An 18,718-nucleotide genomic window follows, 5' to 3' on the forward strand; every position below is an offset into this window, starting at 1 on the left:
CTGAGCGTAGAAATGAATCAGCTAAAGAGCGTTGCATATTGATTCGCTCGCTGCGCTCCCTCATCCTAAAATATTTCTCAGATATACCATGTTACGCGTCTTCGAAAACAACAACACCAAACTGCAATGCATAGTGCAAGGCGAAACTTTGTACTTTAAGGCGAAGGAGGTGGCTGCCGCGTTGGACTATGAGAACACCAAAAAGGCTATTAGAGACCACGTTTATGAGAAATACCAGAAAAGATGGGTCGACATGCAAGGGGTCCCAAGTCGTTCCCCTTCTACTATTCACCCGCATTCCGTGTTGGACTACATCCGCAGGTTTTACCCCCAAATGCTCGTGACCCCTGGCCTAGGTGAACTGCAGGATTCGGACGGTAAACGCATAAAGTGTTGGCAGAAAGGATATCAACGCGGAAAGCCCGACCTTCTTATCTTGAACGCACACGTGCGATACCGTGGTTTCTGCATAGAGCTGAAGACTCCAAAAGGCAACGGGGTATTATCTGAGGACCAACGTCGCCTGTTGCAGCGGTATGAGCAGAATGGTTATAAAGTAATGATCAGCAACGACTACGACGATATCTGCAGAGCCATCGCAGAGTATGCACGGAGAATGCGTTTACCATGTAGGTGGTGCTGCAAGGGCTTTAAGAGCGCGCAGACTCTAAGGACGCATTTAAAGATATTCCATAGAATATATGACGTTTAACGCGGTAAGGCAGATACATTGGAGAGACTTAAAGGAGGGCGTTACCTACGAAATAAAAAATTGCGTAGCCTTTGAAGACAGGCTACGGTTGTTATTGGCGCATGAGGGTGTCACGTACAGCCTGTGGGCGCCAGATCGCGTTCGTTACGTCATCATCGAAGGACAGGAGTTTACGCATCTGAGGTCGTATGGGAAGAAGGATGGCCGCTGGGTCTTTGACGTCGCAAAGTACGTCCTTCCTTCGCCTCTATGTGGTTAGGCGCGTTTAAGTGGGGTTCGTCGACAATGGGGGTCGGCGACTCTTTTTTAACGATGCAGTCTGCGGGGGGTTCGCACGTAATACAGTCCATATATTGAAAGGGTTATTAGGAATCCTCCAAGGAATGCTGATATATCCATCCCAGAATGTTAAATGGTGGTTAAGACTTTGTTAAGGAAGGTCGGAAACTATTTCAAAAGATGCCTCAGAATGTTAAATGGTGGTTAAGACTTTGTTAAGAGACAGTTAAATATGTGTTCCTCCTCTCTTACGCATCCACATTTCTCACATTGCTGCCTCCAATATTCCCTGTTAGTCCATGGGACACCTTCTAACGTGTCAAAGCGGGGTAGCGTCCTACTTATCTTCCTAAAGTAGTCTATTCGATTCCTTAGGTAATCATCCTTATGTTCACAATTCATCAGATCGCCGCACTGGTAACAATCCGCTCCTTCCAGATCGTACTTCTCTGAAAGGTATTGGTATGTCCTTTCATGCCTCTTTTTATGTATCTGAAGACGTTGGCGGCTACTAAGAACCTTATCACAGTAACTACACTGCGTAGTTCTACGGCAAACCCCCTTTTTGACGTGGTACTGCAGCTTCTGAAGAGTGCTGAACTCCCTATTACAGTCATTGCAGACCTTACTGATTGGCTTCTTCGTGCAAACCCCATGCCAAACATGGTATTGCAGTCTTTGCTTGGTACTAAATACCTTCTTACATTTCAAGCAGTCCATATATACTTAACAATATTTTAACCCCTATTTAACATTCTGAGGCATCTTTTAAAGGAGTTTTCGAACCCCCTTAACAAAATGACAACCATATCTTAACATTCTGAGGCATCTTTTGGGAGAGTTTGACGGGGACCTTAACAAAGTCTTAACCACATCTTAATATTCTAAGGCATTTCTCAAAGGAGTTTCCGACCTTCCTTAACAAGTTCTTAACCATATATTAACATTTTGAGGCATTTCTTACAGGATTCTACATGGGATACCTCATGAAGTCCTTAACGGACTCCTTAGCCCAAGTTGCCATAGTTATTAGCGCGCCAAACCGTTCTGCGCGCTTCAGGCCTCACATTTCCTCATATAGCTCCTTTACGCGTTCCTTCAGCCGATCTATCTCCTCCCTTTGCATCTCTATCGTGTCGGACTTATCTTCGAGTTTGTTAACGCTCTGACTGCGTCCACGGGCTCCATATATACCAGGATATATTATGAACCCAGATCACATGCCTTGTAACGCTCTGATAGTAGGACCCACCGGCTGCGGAAAGACCCAATTCGTGGTAGAGCAGCTATTAGGACCCTTTAGATACCGATTTGACTACATAGTGCTGCTCTGCCCCACCTACGTGAATAACCGCACCTGGACGGGCATAGGAGTGAAAGATGACGACTTCTTTGTAGATATCTTAGACCCTAACGAGTTATCTGGGCATCTTAAGTTCTGGCATAAACAATTCCCTAAGGATACGCAAACCTTGCTCATACTGGATGACATCGCCTGCGGGGACGACGTAAAAAGACGCACGTCGGAGCTCGTTAAACTCGCCTTTAGCGGCAGACACGACAATATTAGCGTTTGGTTGCTCTCGCAGCAGCTTACCAGCGTCTCTAAGCCCTTTAGGGAAAACATAGGATCTGTCGTAGTATTTTATGCTCCGAGCAAGTCTGATCTGGAAACCATATCTTAAGCGACTACGGCGGTGAAATATCCAAGGAACAGTTACACGAATACATGCGGCATTTGAAGACGCACCAACATTCCAAGATGATCTTTTCTTTGAGGTTTCCGTATTTAGTAAAGATCTGCGATCTTTAACTCCTAATGTATATGGAGATTGAGCAGTTGATAGAAGTCCCCACACAGCTAGATGAAAGTAACCTTAAGGAACAACTCAACATCCTTGTGTCTTCTGGGAAGTGTAAAGAAATGATAGGCAAGGAACTTACCCATCAGCAGGTTAATAAGTTGTCGGAAGAGGAAGTTAAGAAGTTCCATAAGAGGTACGAGGCCGCCCTTGCAAGTAAGACCACGGACGCCGTAGCAGACTCCGCTATCAAGCTGGCCACCAAGCTTCTCGGACTTGCGCTGCCCATAGACGACGTGGAGCAACTACAGAAGGACATAAGCGAGGACTACGTTATTGCCCAAGAACTTAAGATAACCTGTGGGTGGTTGTCTTTGAAGTGCAGTAAGTTAATGGCAGTCGCCTCTGCGGCAGTTCACGTAGCTCAGCACGTCGACTTGAAGGAACTTACGATGTCTTGGAAGGACTTCAAGAAGGACAGAGACGTTGAAAAGGTCTTCCAGGCGGCACTTGCTGAGGTACCTGGTCAAGTCGCCTCAAGTCCTTCTTAAGTACTTAGTCAAGTCGTCCTTAAGTACTTGCTCAGGTCCTATTAAGTTACTTATCAAGTCCTTCAAGTCCTTAGATATAAATGGAGGCGGAGGAAGCCCCAGAGCAAAAGATTACCAAGGCTAAATCACCAGGCAGAGTCGCGGCGGGAAAGAAGCTCGCCGAGATGAACAGGAAAAACAAAGCCAAAAAAGAGGAAAAGGTGGAGGACGAAGGCGAATCCTTTATTAATGCTGGGTACGTCATCGGCGCGTTGGGAGTTGCTATAGCAGCAGGCAGCCTTTACTTACAATGGCGGGCTACGAAGCCAAAAGTAGAACCCGTGCATGTGACGCAGGAGCCCCGAAGCAAAATACCCGTAATGGAGTAATAACCTTCTCGCTTTGTAATATAATGTCAACCGCGTTATTGAAAACTGTTGAAGAGGCAGCTATTATTACTTCCATTGTTGCGGGTATTGGTTGGGTAGGTAAGAAAGTGCTCAAAGAAGACTTTACTGAAGACCCAAGCAAGAGCTTCTCTAATTTTGCTAAGATGACCGCTGCCGTAGGCGGGGCTATCATGGTAAAGGATTACCTACGGAAGGAAAAGTACATCCCTAATGTATAAATGGCTACTGGCTACCTTGCTCGCAGGCGGACTTATTGCAGCTTTAGCATTTACTGGAGCTAATTATGGTGGTCAATATTTGGATAGATTAGTCCGAGGTGATCACAGCGGAGAATTGGCTGCCGAAAGGAAGAGACACGACTTAGCGCTGGAGAAATATCAAAGGGATGTGGCGGCTTGGAATGAAAAAAGACAAGCTTACAGGGATTGGTTGGATAAGAACTACCAAGACAAAATGCAGGCGGATAAGAACTTTGAAAACACAGACTACGCCTTTAAGCTTTATGCACAGGCGCACCCCGACTTTAGAATGAGAAAGCCTCAGTTCAAGAATTACTACCAGCCTTCTAAGAAACAAAAAGACAATGAGTTGGTCTTCGTAGGAGTTGCAGGGCTGGCAGGAGGCGTAGCTTTGGCGTATCTAATATAATGATTGTCTTTTTGGAAAGCGACAAGAATAACTTTACCACTTATTTGAATCCCCCCATCAAAGCCTGTAAGGTTCGGCTGGTTAGTTGCTCTTTGTACAATTCTTGGTATAACTTAATTGGGGGCATAGTCACTAAGCATACAGGAGGATCTAATTATCAAGCCATAATGCTGCCCGATGGACATTACACGCCAATCACCCTGGCTAAGGAGCTCGCCAAGCGCGGTTATACTCTCACCACGGGATTGCCGCACGAAATGACCCTCAAACATAATATGCCAAACTATTCAGTAACTTTTGGAAAGTTTGACGCATTGGGGTCTTTATTATGTGCCTCGGGCAAGACAATTACCGACACAGCCATACCTGTGAAATGGAAAGTTGCATCCTCTTATGAAGTCTATTGCGACTTGGTTCATAGTTACAGCAATGGAAAAAAGTCTTCTCTTATGTCCAAGTTTCTACCCAAAGGTAATCCATTTGATCTGGTAGAATACACTCCCATTTCTTTGAGCTATGACTTGTCTCATTTGGTAGAAAGCATAAACATCACCATTAAAGTGGACGGAGAGACGATGGACTTCAACGGGCGAAAGATCAATCTTGTTTTGGAATTCATATAATGGGTCGAACTGAGGACAAACTTAAAAGGATTTACTATGGGCCCGAAGGCTATTGGAGAGGAGCGTCGGCTATCAAGAAACTTGCAGCCGCGGCCAGGGTATCAGAAGAAACGGCTAAGAACTGGTTAAAAAAACAAACCCTCTGGCAGGTTTATCTTCCCGTGCCTAAGTACATTCCTAGGCCCAGCTTTACCGTAAATGCCCCCAATGAAGTTCATCAGGCGGATTTGCTTTTCTTGCCGCACGACAAGGTGAGAAGAAAGACCTATAGGTACGCTTTGACCGTAGTCGATATCGCAAGCAGATATAAGGACGCCGAACCCATAACCAGCAAGGATTCTGGGGAAGTCGCAGAAGCCCTAGGTAGGATTTATAAGCGCGTCTTGAAATGGCCCAAGCTGCTGCAAGTGGATGCGGGGACAGAGTTCATGGGCGTGGTTACTAAGACCCTGAAAGACCACGACACCAAGATTAGAAGAGCCGAAGCAAAGTACCACAGGGGTCAGAGCATCGTCGAAAGATTCAATAAGACCCTAGCCGAGCGCCTCTTTGGATACCAGTATTGGAAAGAGCTGGAAGATCCATCGAAACGCAACAGGGAATGGACTCAGAGGCTCCCCCAGGTTGTCGCGGCTTTAAATAACGAGGCGGCCAGGGCTACGGGAATAAAACCCAAGGATGCTATGAAAAAGAAACACGTGGAACACAAGTCCTACGTCAGAAGTTCGAGGGCGATCGGACTGAAGGAAAAAAAGCTACCCCGCAACATAGTGGTCAGATACCTCTATCAGCCGGGGGAACTTGAAGGTGGCAGTAAGAGAGCCACGGATCCTAACTGGTCTTTGGAAACGTATGAGATTTCGAAGTCCGTCACCAAGGAAGGGCAACCCGTGTTGTATTACCTAGATGGCCCAAGTCGTGGATTTGTCAAGGAAGAGCTGCTCATAGTCCCCAAAGACTCAGAGTAGTGCTGCTCCACGCGCCCGATTACACTCTAGGCATGTCAGTCTTACGTTGCCTCTGCAATGCCCGCGTTTGTTGTTGATACAATCCACGGAGAACTGCTGATCGTCATTTGGGTCAAATCTCCATAGTAGTGGTATGTTACACTTGGCACACCTTGCCCCTTTCTTATAGACGTCGTCCACACATAGGTCGAATTTGACCCCTCTTTCTTCGTCGTGCCGCTTGTAGCGAAGGAGTTTCTTAGCAATGTTCTCTTTGGCTACGTCTTCGGGGGTGCGGTCATAACGCAGTTGCGGACCCCAGGCTCTTTTTAGTTGCTTGGCAAATTCCACACGGCTTACGGCGGTGTAGATAAGGTTGCTCCAACACAGCCGCTGGTCTATGATCCATAAGGTTTCCTTTATGGTAAGTCCTTGCGCGCTGTGGACTGTCATGCAATAGCCTAAGCGCCAGTCTGGATGGGAGGTTATTTTTTCCACCTTTTCTATGGGTACCCAGGCTTTATCGTGCGTTACTGCGTTCTGCAGTTGGATGTCGGTACCGGGTACGCAAACGTCGCGGCGCTGCATGCGGGTGTCGTGGGGTTTATAACAAACGGGTACGGGATGCGTAGGGAAGCGCTCTTGGTGTATTTTGAGTAAGTCTTTCTGTATGCGAGACTGTGCTGCGCGCTTACTACTTAGCACCAGATCTTTAGGATGCCAGGCGTATAGAAAGTCCTCGTAGGACTTCGCTCGTACGCGTTTGCGCAGTGTCTTGCATTGCTCGGCGTCACTGAGTCCCCTTAATTCCGCTTTCAGGTTTCTTACTTGATCCTTGCTGCGGTAATCTGTGTTAATTTCTTCGGAGTGGTCTACTAGTTCTTTTAACCATTCGTGGGGCATTTCTCCGGCTATTGGAGGAGGCCGGCATGGATCTCCGGCGAATACCACTTGACATTTCCCTCTTAGGAATTCTACGAATTCTTGTAGGATTTCCAAAGGAACGGTGCAAATCTCATCCCAAAGTATCACCGGAGGTATGTCGTGGATTGCTTCCGGCACCCACTTTTGACCATTCCAGCGAAAGAAGCTGTGGTAGGTTTGTGCGTCGTGGCCCATTTCTTTCAGTTCCCTTTCCAAACGATACGTCGGCGTTAGCACCTTTATTTTAGGGAAGAGTTCCAGCGCGCGCGTTGTCTTACCGCTACCACCCATTCCGTACAGGTAAGAGAATCTCTTATAGGAAATGGGGTCGGCAACTGAAGGAAGTAGATCCTCGGTTGGTTCTACGCGTCCCTTTACGTGATCGCCGTGATATTCTACGCGGCCTATCCAAGCTTTGATTTCTTCATCTTTGACGCGCCATTGTCCACTTTCTGCTAACTCATCTGCAGTGTAGAATTCTTTCATTTTCTCTAAGACGTGCGGTTTCACGTATAAGGAATCCGTAGCTACGCGCGGAACGTCTTCTTTGTCGAACCGTAGGAGCATTGCTAAGAGGTTAATGTGCGCGTATGCGAGCATGCTGGCACGCAGATGGTAATACTGTGGTCGATGATCCTGGTAGTAGCATAAAGCATTCCATTTGCGTGTCTCCTCGCCTTCTACTAGGTAGTCCCACTTCTCCACAGATACCATCGTTCCTTGTTCATGAGCACGTTTTATGAGGAAGCTTAGTTCGCCTGCGTCTGTTATCAAACGACGCTGCATATGTTTCTCGGCCTCCTTGGCGCCCTGGGTGAACTTTCCTATGACAATCCTCGCGGTAGGATTATGATCTGGTAACCACTTTGTAAAGACGCTATGGCACAGGATGGCTTCATGCGCTGTGTATGCGAGTAACTGGCGCTCTTCGAGGAACTTTAACAAAGGCACCGAAATCCATTCTTTCTCTTGTAAATGTTTCCCATACCAAGCGTAAATGATTGGATGCAGGCCTTTGGCTAACTTCCAACTGGTCACCCTAACAAACCCCGTAGCTGGCGCGTCGTAATGACCATCTAAGGCAACGCGAAAGAACTGCGAATTCGGGGTGTCCGTAGCGGTCGTAATATTCCTTACAATCTCCTAGGCCCTTGAATGACGCAGGGTAGCAATGTTTCATATCAAGCGACACGTATTCTTCTTCGTCGTATTCCATATTCCAAAGACCACCGTGGCCGTGTTCTACGCACGCCTTAGAAATGTCTCCAAACTCTTTAGGAGTTGGTCTCCATCCATTCCTTTTCTTGGCAGCTAAGAAGTCCAAACTGCGGGAGCTGAGGACTTCATCTGAGAAATCTTCTCCTAAAGTCTCGCACGCACTTTGGATACGTTGGTGTTCTACTTCTGGGCGGTATAGGGTACCATCTTGCGTCATAAATTGACTTCCTTCTGCGTCCATTAACCATATCGAATTCTCGTGGATCAAGTCCGTCAATGGGGAGGATTCATATACTTTTGTCTCCTTTTTTCTGGGGAATCTTAACTCTCTCCAAGCGTGTCCGTTATGTTGATAGATGACTATGGGAGCTCCACGGCCTCCGTACTTATGTGTCCCGGGGTAAATGTACCCGTCTGTGATATCCTTTACGTGTATGCGCCTTTCTTAGAGGACTTCTAGCTTTTTGATGTTATCTATGGTTGCTCCGGCCCTATGGGTAACAAGCTCCCATTTCCTTATGGCTTCTTTCCTTTTCAGAGTTAAATTTCCGCCGCGGGAAGAATCCTCAAAGAATTCCCTGACTAATTTGGCGACGCGGTTACCAGGATGTCTCATCGGTTGCAATCTTCTAACGTCTGGCTCCTCTATTTTGTACGCAGCATAGATAACTACAGTAACGGGGTAAGCAACTTCGTAGAACAGCATGTCTATTCCTTCCAACGCTCCTGGTCGCGTTTGCTTATTTAAGACAAACAGGTCCCGCTTACCAGACGCCCAGATAGGATTGCGCCCCTTTTCTATTATCCATTCTCCGTCGTGGTATTTGATGAACGTTAATTCTAGCCGGTAGTTACCATCGGGCATTAAACGGATTATCTTTTCGGCCCTTTCGTAGTCCATTGTCTCGTCTGTATCTCCTTCCATAAATGTCGTGAAGGCAAAGTCAGCATCTAAGTTATCCAACACCCGAGTTCGTAGCTTCCGCACAGTCTTATTTTGAATTCTTTGGATGGCATCCATCTATATCTAAGAAATATTTTAGGCTACGTTTGCGACATCATAGATCGACGCAAACACAGCAGCAGTAAGGGAATTGGCGGGCGGGTAATACCGGATGTAGCCGGGGTTCACTTGGCGCGGGAAATTGCTGGGATTCCCGGTACCCCCTCCGCGAGTCCCCCTTACTGCTGCTCCAGAAAAAAAAAAATTTATAACTCATCATTTTTTCGTTAAAAGCATTTTGCTCTATGTCTTGTAAACAAACGAATAACGCGTACCGAGCAACTTCCATCCTTATAACCAGGGGTTATACATTCCATGTGTCTATAAGAGAAAGCTAAGTATTTGGCGGTTTTATCCCGATAAGGACTATTCTGACATCATCATATACGAACATTTCTTTTCTTATTGCGACTTTTGATGCGGGAAATAAAGAACTGTTTCAGGTTGAAGTGAAGTTATTATTATTATTTTTTTTTTATTTTTCTTTGCAATTAAGATTCATTTACTGTGGATGTTAGCTGTGTGTGTGTGTGTGAATCATATCAATTCAAGCATACAGTCATGATCTTTTTAGCATGTGGTGGCTCTTAAAAGAGCCGTTGTTTTTATAAAGTTCCATTTTAACCGCCAAATCCGTACAGGGTACGTCCTTGGCGTTTCAAAGCGTAGACGACATCCATTGCTGTGACGGTCTTTCTCTTGGCGTGCTCGGTGTAGGTGACAGCATCACGGATGACATTCTCAAGGAAAACCTTGAGGACACCACGGGTCTCTTCGTAGATCAGACCAGAGATTCTCTTGACTCCACCACGACGAGCAAGACGACGGATGGCGGGCTTGGTGATTCCCTGGATGTTGTCACGAAGGATCTTACGATGACGTTTGGCGCCTTCCTTTCCAAGGCCTTTTCCTCCTTTACCACGACCAGACATATTTAGCTCTTTAGATATTTCCGATGATGAATTGATTGACACCGAAATTCTTTCCCTAAATATCAAGAAAACGAACCTCTTAGGAAACAATCGTGAAAGGAATATTTGAATATGAAAAGAAAATCATCATCATGAATTAAAATATGTAAGGCTAGCACTGCTTGTCCGATTCGGACACCAAAACGGATGTCTTTTGTAGACAAAATAATCATTTTTAGTATCAAACATCTATACTTTGTCTCAAACTTCTCGATTTGTGGGTTCCAAATTTCGTCTAAAGAAAGAATTCTTATATATACATACAAATTCTTGGTGAACGAATTTGTTTTGGCTCGAAATATTCAAGTTTTAGCGGTTTCTAGTAGACAAAAGAAAAGTATTGCACAATCAGCCAATCACGGTCTCAGTCGGTTGTAGCCAATCAAATTATTTGGCGGCTGGTATAACATCTTGGTTGTTATCAAAAAAGATATACTCGAGAAATTCAGAAAATACTGAAATGGCTCGTACTAAGCAAACCGCACGAAAATCTACAGGAGGAAAAGCTCCCAGAAAACAGCTGGCCACCAAGGCAGCACGTAAGAGTGCCCCAGCAACTGGTGGAGTCAAGAAGCCTCATCGTTACAGGCCCGGTACCGTCGCACTTCGTGAGATCCGTCGTTACCAGAAATCAACCGAACTGTTGATCCGCAAGCTGCCCTTCCAGCGTCTTGTCCGTGAGATCGCTCAGGACTTCAAGACAGATCTCCGATTCCAGAGCTCAGCTGTGATGGCCCTTCAGGAGGCTAGTGAAGCTTACTTGGTTGGTCTGTTTGAAGACACCAACTTGTGCGCCATTCACGCCAAGAGAGTCACCATCATGCCCAAGGACATTCAGCTTGCCCGCCGAATCCGTGGAGAGAGAGCTTAAACACTCTACAAATATTCAATCTAACAACGGCTTCTATAGAAGCCATCAAATGCCACAAAGCCATGGCCATATATGCGTTACCTTTGTCACTCCCTGTGTGATTACATTCCCATACAACATTTTTATTTCTCAAAACTAAAACGTTGATAAAAACAAACATTTTCCTTTTGATAACACGCTTCATTCTCCTCCCTCGCCATAAAATGACCGCTGACCGCCAAACAACGCCGGCCATCTCAGAAAAACAAACAACCTAATTATTTCACATCTGCCGAAATAGCTCAGTTGGGAGAGCGTCAGACTGAAGATCTGAAGGTCCCTGGTTCAAATCCGAAGAGTTTGTAGGAACTCTACTGAACAATCCCGGGTTTCGGCAATTCAATTTTTCGTTTTGCTTTTCTTATTGCAATAAAGTATTGGGGCTTCAATTGTTTTTGTTTTGCTTTGTTTTGTTTTCTATCTAGAGGTGTTATACTAGAATTAAACAGCTTTTACTAGCTAGGGATTAAACAGTTTGTATGACGTTATATCATGTTATATATATTTGTTTGCCATGATGCTATAACGACATATATTTGTTTCTGTTAAACGATACCGGGTTTCTGCAATTCATTTTTTTTCCTTTTGGTTTTCTTATCACATTAAAGCTTCATTTGTTTTGTTATCTATGTTATACTAGAATTAAACGGTTTTTACTAGGGATTAAACAGTTTCTATGATCTTAATCAAGTTATATATACTGATGTTTGCCATGCCGTTATAGGGACATGTATTTGTTTGTGTTTGGTTTGGAATTGTTTGTTGTCGAGACAGCATAGTAGTCATGACTTTTGATTCATTTGGATGGCTCTTAAAAGAACCGTTGTTTTTGTGTAGCAAACAGTTCAAAACTGTTTACTTGCTGCTGGTGTACTTGGTGACAGCCTTGGTGCCTTCACTGACTGCGTGCTTGGCCAGTTCACCAGGCAGAAGAAGACGAATAGCCGTCTGGATTTCTCGAGAAGTGATGGTGGATTTCTTGTTGTAGTGAGCAAGTCGGGAAGCTTCACCAGCGATGCGCTCAAACACATCATTGACAAAGGAGTTCATGATGCTCATGGCCTTACTGGAAATACCAGTGTCAGGATGGACCTGCTTCATGACTTTGTAGATGTAGATGGCATAGGACTCCTTTCTCCTGGACTTTCTCTTCTTCTTGTCACCGATGGCAGCCTTTTTGCCTGCTCTCTTCTCGCCTTTCTTTTCTACTACGGCTGGTTTAGGAGGCATCTTCTTTGATGGTATTGAACAGATATAACGATATAGGGATGATGCTGTAGAACGAATTTATACCGAACTTATTGAAAATTACGAACCGACATTCTAAGGTATTTATTGGTAGAGTTATAAATATTCAGAGCGCATTATTCTCGTAGTCTTTGTGTATTGTTGTCAGGTCCGCATCTTATTGGTGGCTTGTGATCCGACCATCGTCCAGTTTGGGCTATAAAATCTGATAGACGCGTTTGTTTCGGTATTTTCGCGCGAAATCTAATTAAGTTAATTGAAAAAGAAAACTTTCTCCAACATGTCTGGTCGCGGTAAAGGTAAAGCAAAGGGCACCAAGTCCAAAACACGTTCATCCAGAGCAGGGCTACAGTTCCCCGTAGGGCGTATACATCGTCTTCTCCGCAAGGGCAACTATGCTCAACGTGTTGGTGCTGGTGCTCCAGTCTACATGGCTGCTGTTCTTGAATACCTGAGTGCTGAAATCCTCGAGTTGGCCGGTAACGCTGCTCGTGACAACAAGAAGAGCAGAATCATCCCCCGTCACTTGCAGTTGGCTGTCAGAAACGACGAGGAGTTGAACAAGCTTCTCGGAGGTGTTACCATTGCTCAAGGTGGTGTGTTGCCCAACATTCAAGCCGTTCTTCTGCCCAGGAAGGCAGAAAAGAAAAGTTCCTAAGCTTAGAAAACAGCAAACAACGGCTCTTTTAGGAGACACCAAATGACGAAAAAGAAATGATTATATGCTTATATAACAAAAATAAACACTACACTTAGTTTTCTATAGACCTTACCACAATCACACGGGTTTCACTATCTCATGGTAAACGCACACTAGACAATCAAGTACACGACCCTCATTATGCCATAATCACACAAGCCAGAAAATAAAACTTTTATAACTCATCATTTTTTCGATAAAAGCGTTTTGCTCTATGTCTTGTAAACAAACGAATAACGCGTACCGAGCACTCAGCACCATTAAGGCATGGCTCTTTTGAGGAAGTGATGGAAAGTCAGTTATTTATTCATATCTTTGACAGTTTACTATGAATCTTTCCCAAATTTGGCTCGTAGTAGTAATTCTTCAAGGCAAGCAATTACCGCATATCTGTTACCATGGAAACCAGGTCACGTGACCACAAGGCCGCCATCTTGGATTTTTTAAACAAATCGTTTGTAATCGTATTGAAACTACTTCAAAAGACCTGAAAATCCATATTCCTTTTTATATTTGCAATACCTATATGGATCTAATTGGATATCTTGCAAATTATATTAAGCTAAATTTTTAGAATATTTTTAATTTTTTGGAAAAAATAGAAAATATTCTAAAAACTAAACTTAAAATAATTTCCAAGATATCCAATTAGATCCATATAGGCATTGTAAATATGAATAGTAATCTGCATTTTCATGACTTTTAAAGATGTTTAGGTACGTTTTCAAACGGCTTGTTTAAAAATCCAAGATGGCGGCCTTGTGGTCACGTGACTTAGTTTCCATGGTAACCAAGGCTCTAAGGTTCCTACTTTTCACAAAAGACATTAACTTGCCAAGTTTGGGGAAGATTCTTAGAAAACTGGCTATGATATAGCTAAACAGTTTTTCATCTGAGAGCCATGCCTTAATGATGCTGAGCAACTTCCATCTTTATAACCAGGGGTTATACATTGCATGTTTTTATGAGAGAAAGCTAAGTATTTGGCGGTTTTATCCCGATAAGGACTATTCTGACATCATCACATTAGAACATTTCTTTTCTTATTGCGACTTTTGATGTGAGAAATAAAAAGAAAGAAATAAAGAGCTGTTTCAGGTTTAAGTGAGGTTGTAGGTTTTTTTTAATTTTTTATTTTTTAGACTGCAATTCAGATTCATTTACTGTGGATGTTAGCTGTGTGTGTGTGTGTGAATCATATCAATTCAAGCATACAGTCATGATCTTTTTAGCACGTGGTGGCTCTTAAAAGAGCCGTTGTTTTTATAAAGTTTCATTTTAACCGCCTACTCCGTACACGCGCTTCAAAGCGTAGACAACATCCATTGCTGTGACGGTCTTTCTCTTGGCGTGCTCGGTGTAGGTGACAGCATCACGAATGACATTCTCAAGGAAAACCTTGAGGACACCACGGGTCTTTTCGTAGATCAGAACAGAGATATTAAGAAATTAATAGAATATTGAAATAGCTCGTATTAGGCAAACCGTGTTTGAAAGGTGAAAAGGTCTTGAAATGTAGTTCTTAACCGGAAAAATAGAAAATCGCGCCGTTCTCCTAAGATAAAAATCGGATATTTTTAATATTTTACCCATTAATAGTTCATCTGGGCCTACATTTGGGCGTAGTAAGAAAATTTTCGATTTTTTGAATGTTTCGCACGTTTGGTCGATTTTTACATACCTCCGCTCTTGAATACGGTCATTCGAATATACTTTTTTTTCCTTTCATTAAAATGACCGTATTAAATAGTATGGTCCTTTATTCGAATGACCTTATTTAAGAGTTCCCTTTTTTCAAATGGCAGTATTTACCGGATATAAAAAGGATACTCTTAAATACGGTCATTCGAAAGAAGATACTCTTAAATACGGTCATTCGAAAAAAGGACACTTTTAAATAGGGCCATTTGAAGAAAAAAAAAAACAACTCTTAAATACGATCAAGGATACTCTTAAATATGGTCAAGGATACTAACAATGCATTGCTTGTTAGTGCCAACACTTCCTGATATCCAAATGGTGCCTAATCCTATTGCATAACCCACGCAGGATAGATAGATAGATATATAGATAACTTCATTTAATCTCGATATGTATAATGAGACGGAGATTCGTGCTAAATACATTCGAGGAGCTATATAAAATCTAATTAAAAATATAATAAACTATAAACCACAATGCTGCGATGCTACATGATTGAAAAACTAGATATATATACCACATAGATAAAAAGTGGATAGTAGTATAGGGCATACCAGTCCTGATTCACCCGACTTTACCCCATGATTCCCCGAGTTAATCAAATTCGCGTAGTAATGAAATTCCAAAAACGCAGTAAAAGCTACGGCACCAAAAAATGGTCCTCGGGGATTACAGGGGTCTCAAAAAGCGGGCATTCATGGGGTCAAGAATAATCCTACGGGTATTCTCCATGTTGCCTTCCAAAAAATATTCCTTATATATAGACAATGGACTCGCAATACAATTTCGAAACTTACGCCATCGCTGGTAGTTCTGCGATAGATTTGCGGAGGTATTGGGATACGAACGCGAGACGCATACAGCGATTGATAGAGAGAGGTATAGAAGAGTTAGGAGCTGCAAAAGTATCTATTGTGGTGGAGGTTAATTTGATGAAAGATGAAACGGAAACGACAGTTTGGTTGCGCACCAAAACGCTAACAGTCTTAGAGTCGACGGATTTGGATCAAAGGGTGTCCTCACAAATCGAACCAATTTCGGAATCACTTGCCAAGTACACCCGAGAAGGATCCGGATGGACTGTAACAGCTATCAAAGGTGCTACGATTAGCATTGCCCGTTACGTGCCGATTCGTGGTGGTTCTTACGTGCCACTGCCAACTTTCATAGAGCGTAAGAAGGCAATTATCAGTGTGCGTAACAAAGATAACAGGTGTTTTCAATGGGCACTGCGATCAGCGTTGTATCCAGTGAATCAAAATCCATTCAGAACGTCTAAGTATCCACACGACGACCTAGATTGGTCTGACGTAGAGTTTCCAATGGAAATACGATGCATACCCGACTTTGAAGAGCGAAACGAGCTTGCTATAAATGTTTACGGTGTCCGAGAAAAGACCATAGTTCCCCTACATGTTTCATGTAACAGAGGAGAGCGCATAAACCTTTTCTACCATGGTGAGCATTATTCGTGGGTGAAGTCGCCAAGCCGCCTATTTGCCATGCATAGTAAAGTATTGATCACCGATGAGTATGAGGAGGCTGGTAACACGCAAAAGAAAGGGCTACACGAGATTTGCTCGTATGGTTACGTAGTCGTTCGCTGCGACGGTGAAGCGGATGAGCCAGTGCTTTACCGAGGCCCTAACGCTGCACGGAATTTCCTCACAGCTTTAGAAGAAGAGGAAGAATACATTCGACGCCGGTTAATGAATGAAAAGAAGGTTAAGTTGACTAAAGAGCAGTTAGGAGCATATCACGCACCACAGAAGAGCTAGGTGTTCTAAAGTACGGACGCCGAGCAAAGAAAGCCTGGGATAAAGATGGGGCTTACTTAGGAGAAGCGCACCCCACATGTGGACGTTATGCAAAAGACGGAGATAAGCCTGGCAAGCCTTCCACGCACTGCTTTCACTGCGGCGAACCTATAGAGGAAGACTTTTACACAGACAAAGTGATGGATTGCTGTGAAATCACTGGTGAGTTTAAAGGCGCATCGCACTGGAAATGTAGACAACGGATAGACCCAAACATGGAGATTCCTGTGTTCTTTCACAACCTCCGCGGGTACGACTCCCATTTACTATTGCAAGGTGTGGAGGGGCACGAAGTAAAGTGTATACCTAACAACAAAGAACGGTATATGTCCGTAACGATGGGCAAGCTAAAGTTCCTGGACTCCCAGCAGTTCATGGCAGATTCCTTAGCCAATCTAGCCAAGTACAATGAGGATTCACCGATATCCGACGAATACGGCGCGGAAAGGAAAGGCGTGTATCCATATGAATACATGAATTGCTGGGGGCGCTTCGAAGAAACGCAGCTTCCGCCTAAGGAATGCTTTTACAGCACTCTAAATGAAGCGGGAATATCTGACGCTGAGTACGAGCACGCAAAGGAGGTTTGGAAGCGCCACGAATGTAAGAACATGGGAGATTACCACGACGTTTACCTGTTGTCAGACGTCGTTCTACTAGCAGACGTCTTTCAAAGCTTTCGAAAGATGGCTATGTCTTACTACGGGTTGGATTCGGCGAACTTCTACACGGCTCCTGGGCTTTCCTGGAGTGCGCTGCTAAAGAAGACAGACGCACGGCTGGACCTCCTAACCGATTATGAAATGTACCGCTTTATGGAAGACGGTATCCGTGGTGGAGTCTGCGGACCCAGCAGGCGTTACGCCAGAGCGAACAATCCCCAGGTGGAGGGGTACGACCCTGAAAAGCCAAACACCTACATCTTTTACCTGGATGCTAACAACCTCTATGGGTGGGCAATGTCCCAGCACCTACCCGTGCGCGACTTTGAGTGGACAGAACCACGCGAGTCAGAGTACTACATGCGGATAAGACCTGACAGCCGCAAAGGCTTCATCCTGGAGGTGGATTTGGAGTACCCCGAGCACCTACACGACCTCCACAATGATTACCCGCTTGCCCCGGAAGCAATCGAAATACCTTTCGAACAGCTATCACCACTACAAAAGCGTCTATGCCCCAACTACAAGCCGTACCGTAAATTAACGATGAACTTGATGAACAAGAAAAATTACGTTGTTCACTATCGCAACCTGCAATTCTATGTGCGCCACGGAATGCGTGTGACAAAGGTACACTGCGCTTTGAAGTTTCGTCAAGAGCCGTGGATGCAACCTTACATAGATTTCAACACGGAAAAGCGCACAGCAGCAAAGAACGATTTCGAGAAGAATTTATTCAAGCTGATGAATAATAGTGTTTTCGGAAAGACCATGGAGAACATTCGCAAGCGTGTTTCCATAAAGATTGCTAACACTCGCGAAGAAGCAGAGGCGTATGTGTCGCAACCAGGGTTTGTCCGCTATGTAGATATGTTGAACTTCTTTGTAATTCATATGAAGAAGGCAAACCTTTTCTTAAACAAGCCTGTATACACCGGATTTACCGTCCTGGAGCTGTCAAAACTGCTGATGTATGAGTTCTACTATGACAAGCTAAAGCCAAAGTACGGAGACCGCTGTCACCTGCTATACACGGACACCGACTCTCTGATAATGGAGATAGAGACACCCGACGTTTACGCGGACTGCTTGGAGGACATTGACGAATACGACACGTCTGGTTACCCGAGGGATCACCCACTTTACTCTGCGAAGAACAAGAAGGTTATCGGGAAGATGAAGGATGAAATGCTAGGCAAGCCAATCGTGGAGTACGTCGGGTTAAAACCGAAGATGTACAGCGTACTAAAGACAGACGGCGCAGATAAGAAAGCCAAAGGTGTAAAAAAGTACGTGGTGAAGAAAGACTTGACTCACCAATCGTACGTGGATGTGCTTCAAACTCAAAAGTCTCAGAAGCACCAAATAAACTCCCTGCGGTCATTTAAGCATCAGATACACAGCATAACACAGGAGAAGGTGTCACTGTCCGCATTTGACGGCAAGAGGTGGATGTGTGATGATGGCATCCATACGATAGCATTCGGACATCACACGATAAGCAGTTCTTCTTTGACAAACCCACGTGTGGGACCATCATGAAGATAATACAAGATGGGCTGACCCTTCTTAGCTATCGCACTTCGGATCTGGTAAGTGTCCAAAGACCAATT

At 44.3% G+C, this 18,718-nt stretch overlaps 2 protein-coding genes and 2 pseudogenes across 2 annotated transcripts; 2 read left to right on the forward strand and 2 right to left on the reverse strand.

Moving 5' to 3' along the window:
* Positions 1-9,716: 9,716 nt before the first annotated feature.
* On the reverse strand, positions 9,717-10,028 carry LOC148911037 (histone H4-like). The gene has a single exon (XM_089030793.1). The coding sequence runs from the start codon at positions 10,026-10,028 to the stop codon at positions 9,717-9,719; it is 312 nt and encodes a 103-aa protein (XP_088886919.1).
* A 220-nt stretch (positions 10,029-10,248) lies between these two features.
* Positions 10,249-12,883, forward strand: LOC116303405 (histone H2A pseudogene; annotated as a pseudogene).
* On the forward strand, positions 10,528-10,938 carry LOC148911038 (histone H3). Its single transcript, XM_089030422.1, has one exon. The coding sequence runs from the start codon at positions 10,528-10,530 to the stop codon at positions 10,936-10,938; it is 411 nt and encodes a 136-aa protein (XP_088886548.1).
* Positions 11,833-12,207, reverse strand: LOC116290453 (histone H2B.2 pseudogene; annotated as a pseudogene).
* Positions 12,884-18,718: the final 5,835 nt, after the last annotated feature.

The sequence above is a fragment of the Actinia tenebrosa genome, unplaced genomic scaffold (assembly GCF_029948245.1).
Source record: "Actinia tenebrosa isolate PJP-AT-01 unplaced genomic scaffold, QUT_ActTen_1.0 PGA_scaffold15__27_contigs__length_11533743, whole genome shotgun sequence".
In the NCBI taxonomy this organism is placed as follows: domain Eukaryota; kingdom Metazoa; phylum Cnidaria; class Anthozoa; order Actiniaria; family Actiniidae; genus Actinia; species Actinia tenebrosa.

Bases quoted from the DNA above. Each gene is read 5' to 3' on its own strand.
- LOC148911037 (XM_089030793.1), bottom strand. From the start codon at position 10,028: ATGTCTGGTCGTGGTAAAGGAGGAAAAGGCCTTGGAAAGGAAGGCGCC.
- LOC148911038 (XM_089030422.1), top strand. From the start codon at position 10,528: ATGGCTCGTACTAAGCAAACCGCACGAAAATCTACAGGAGGAAAAGCT.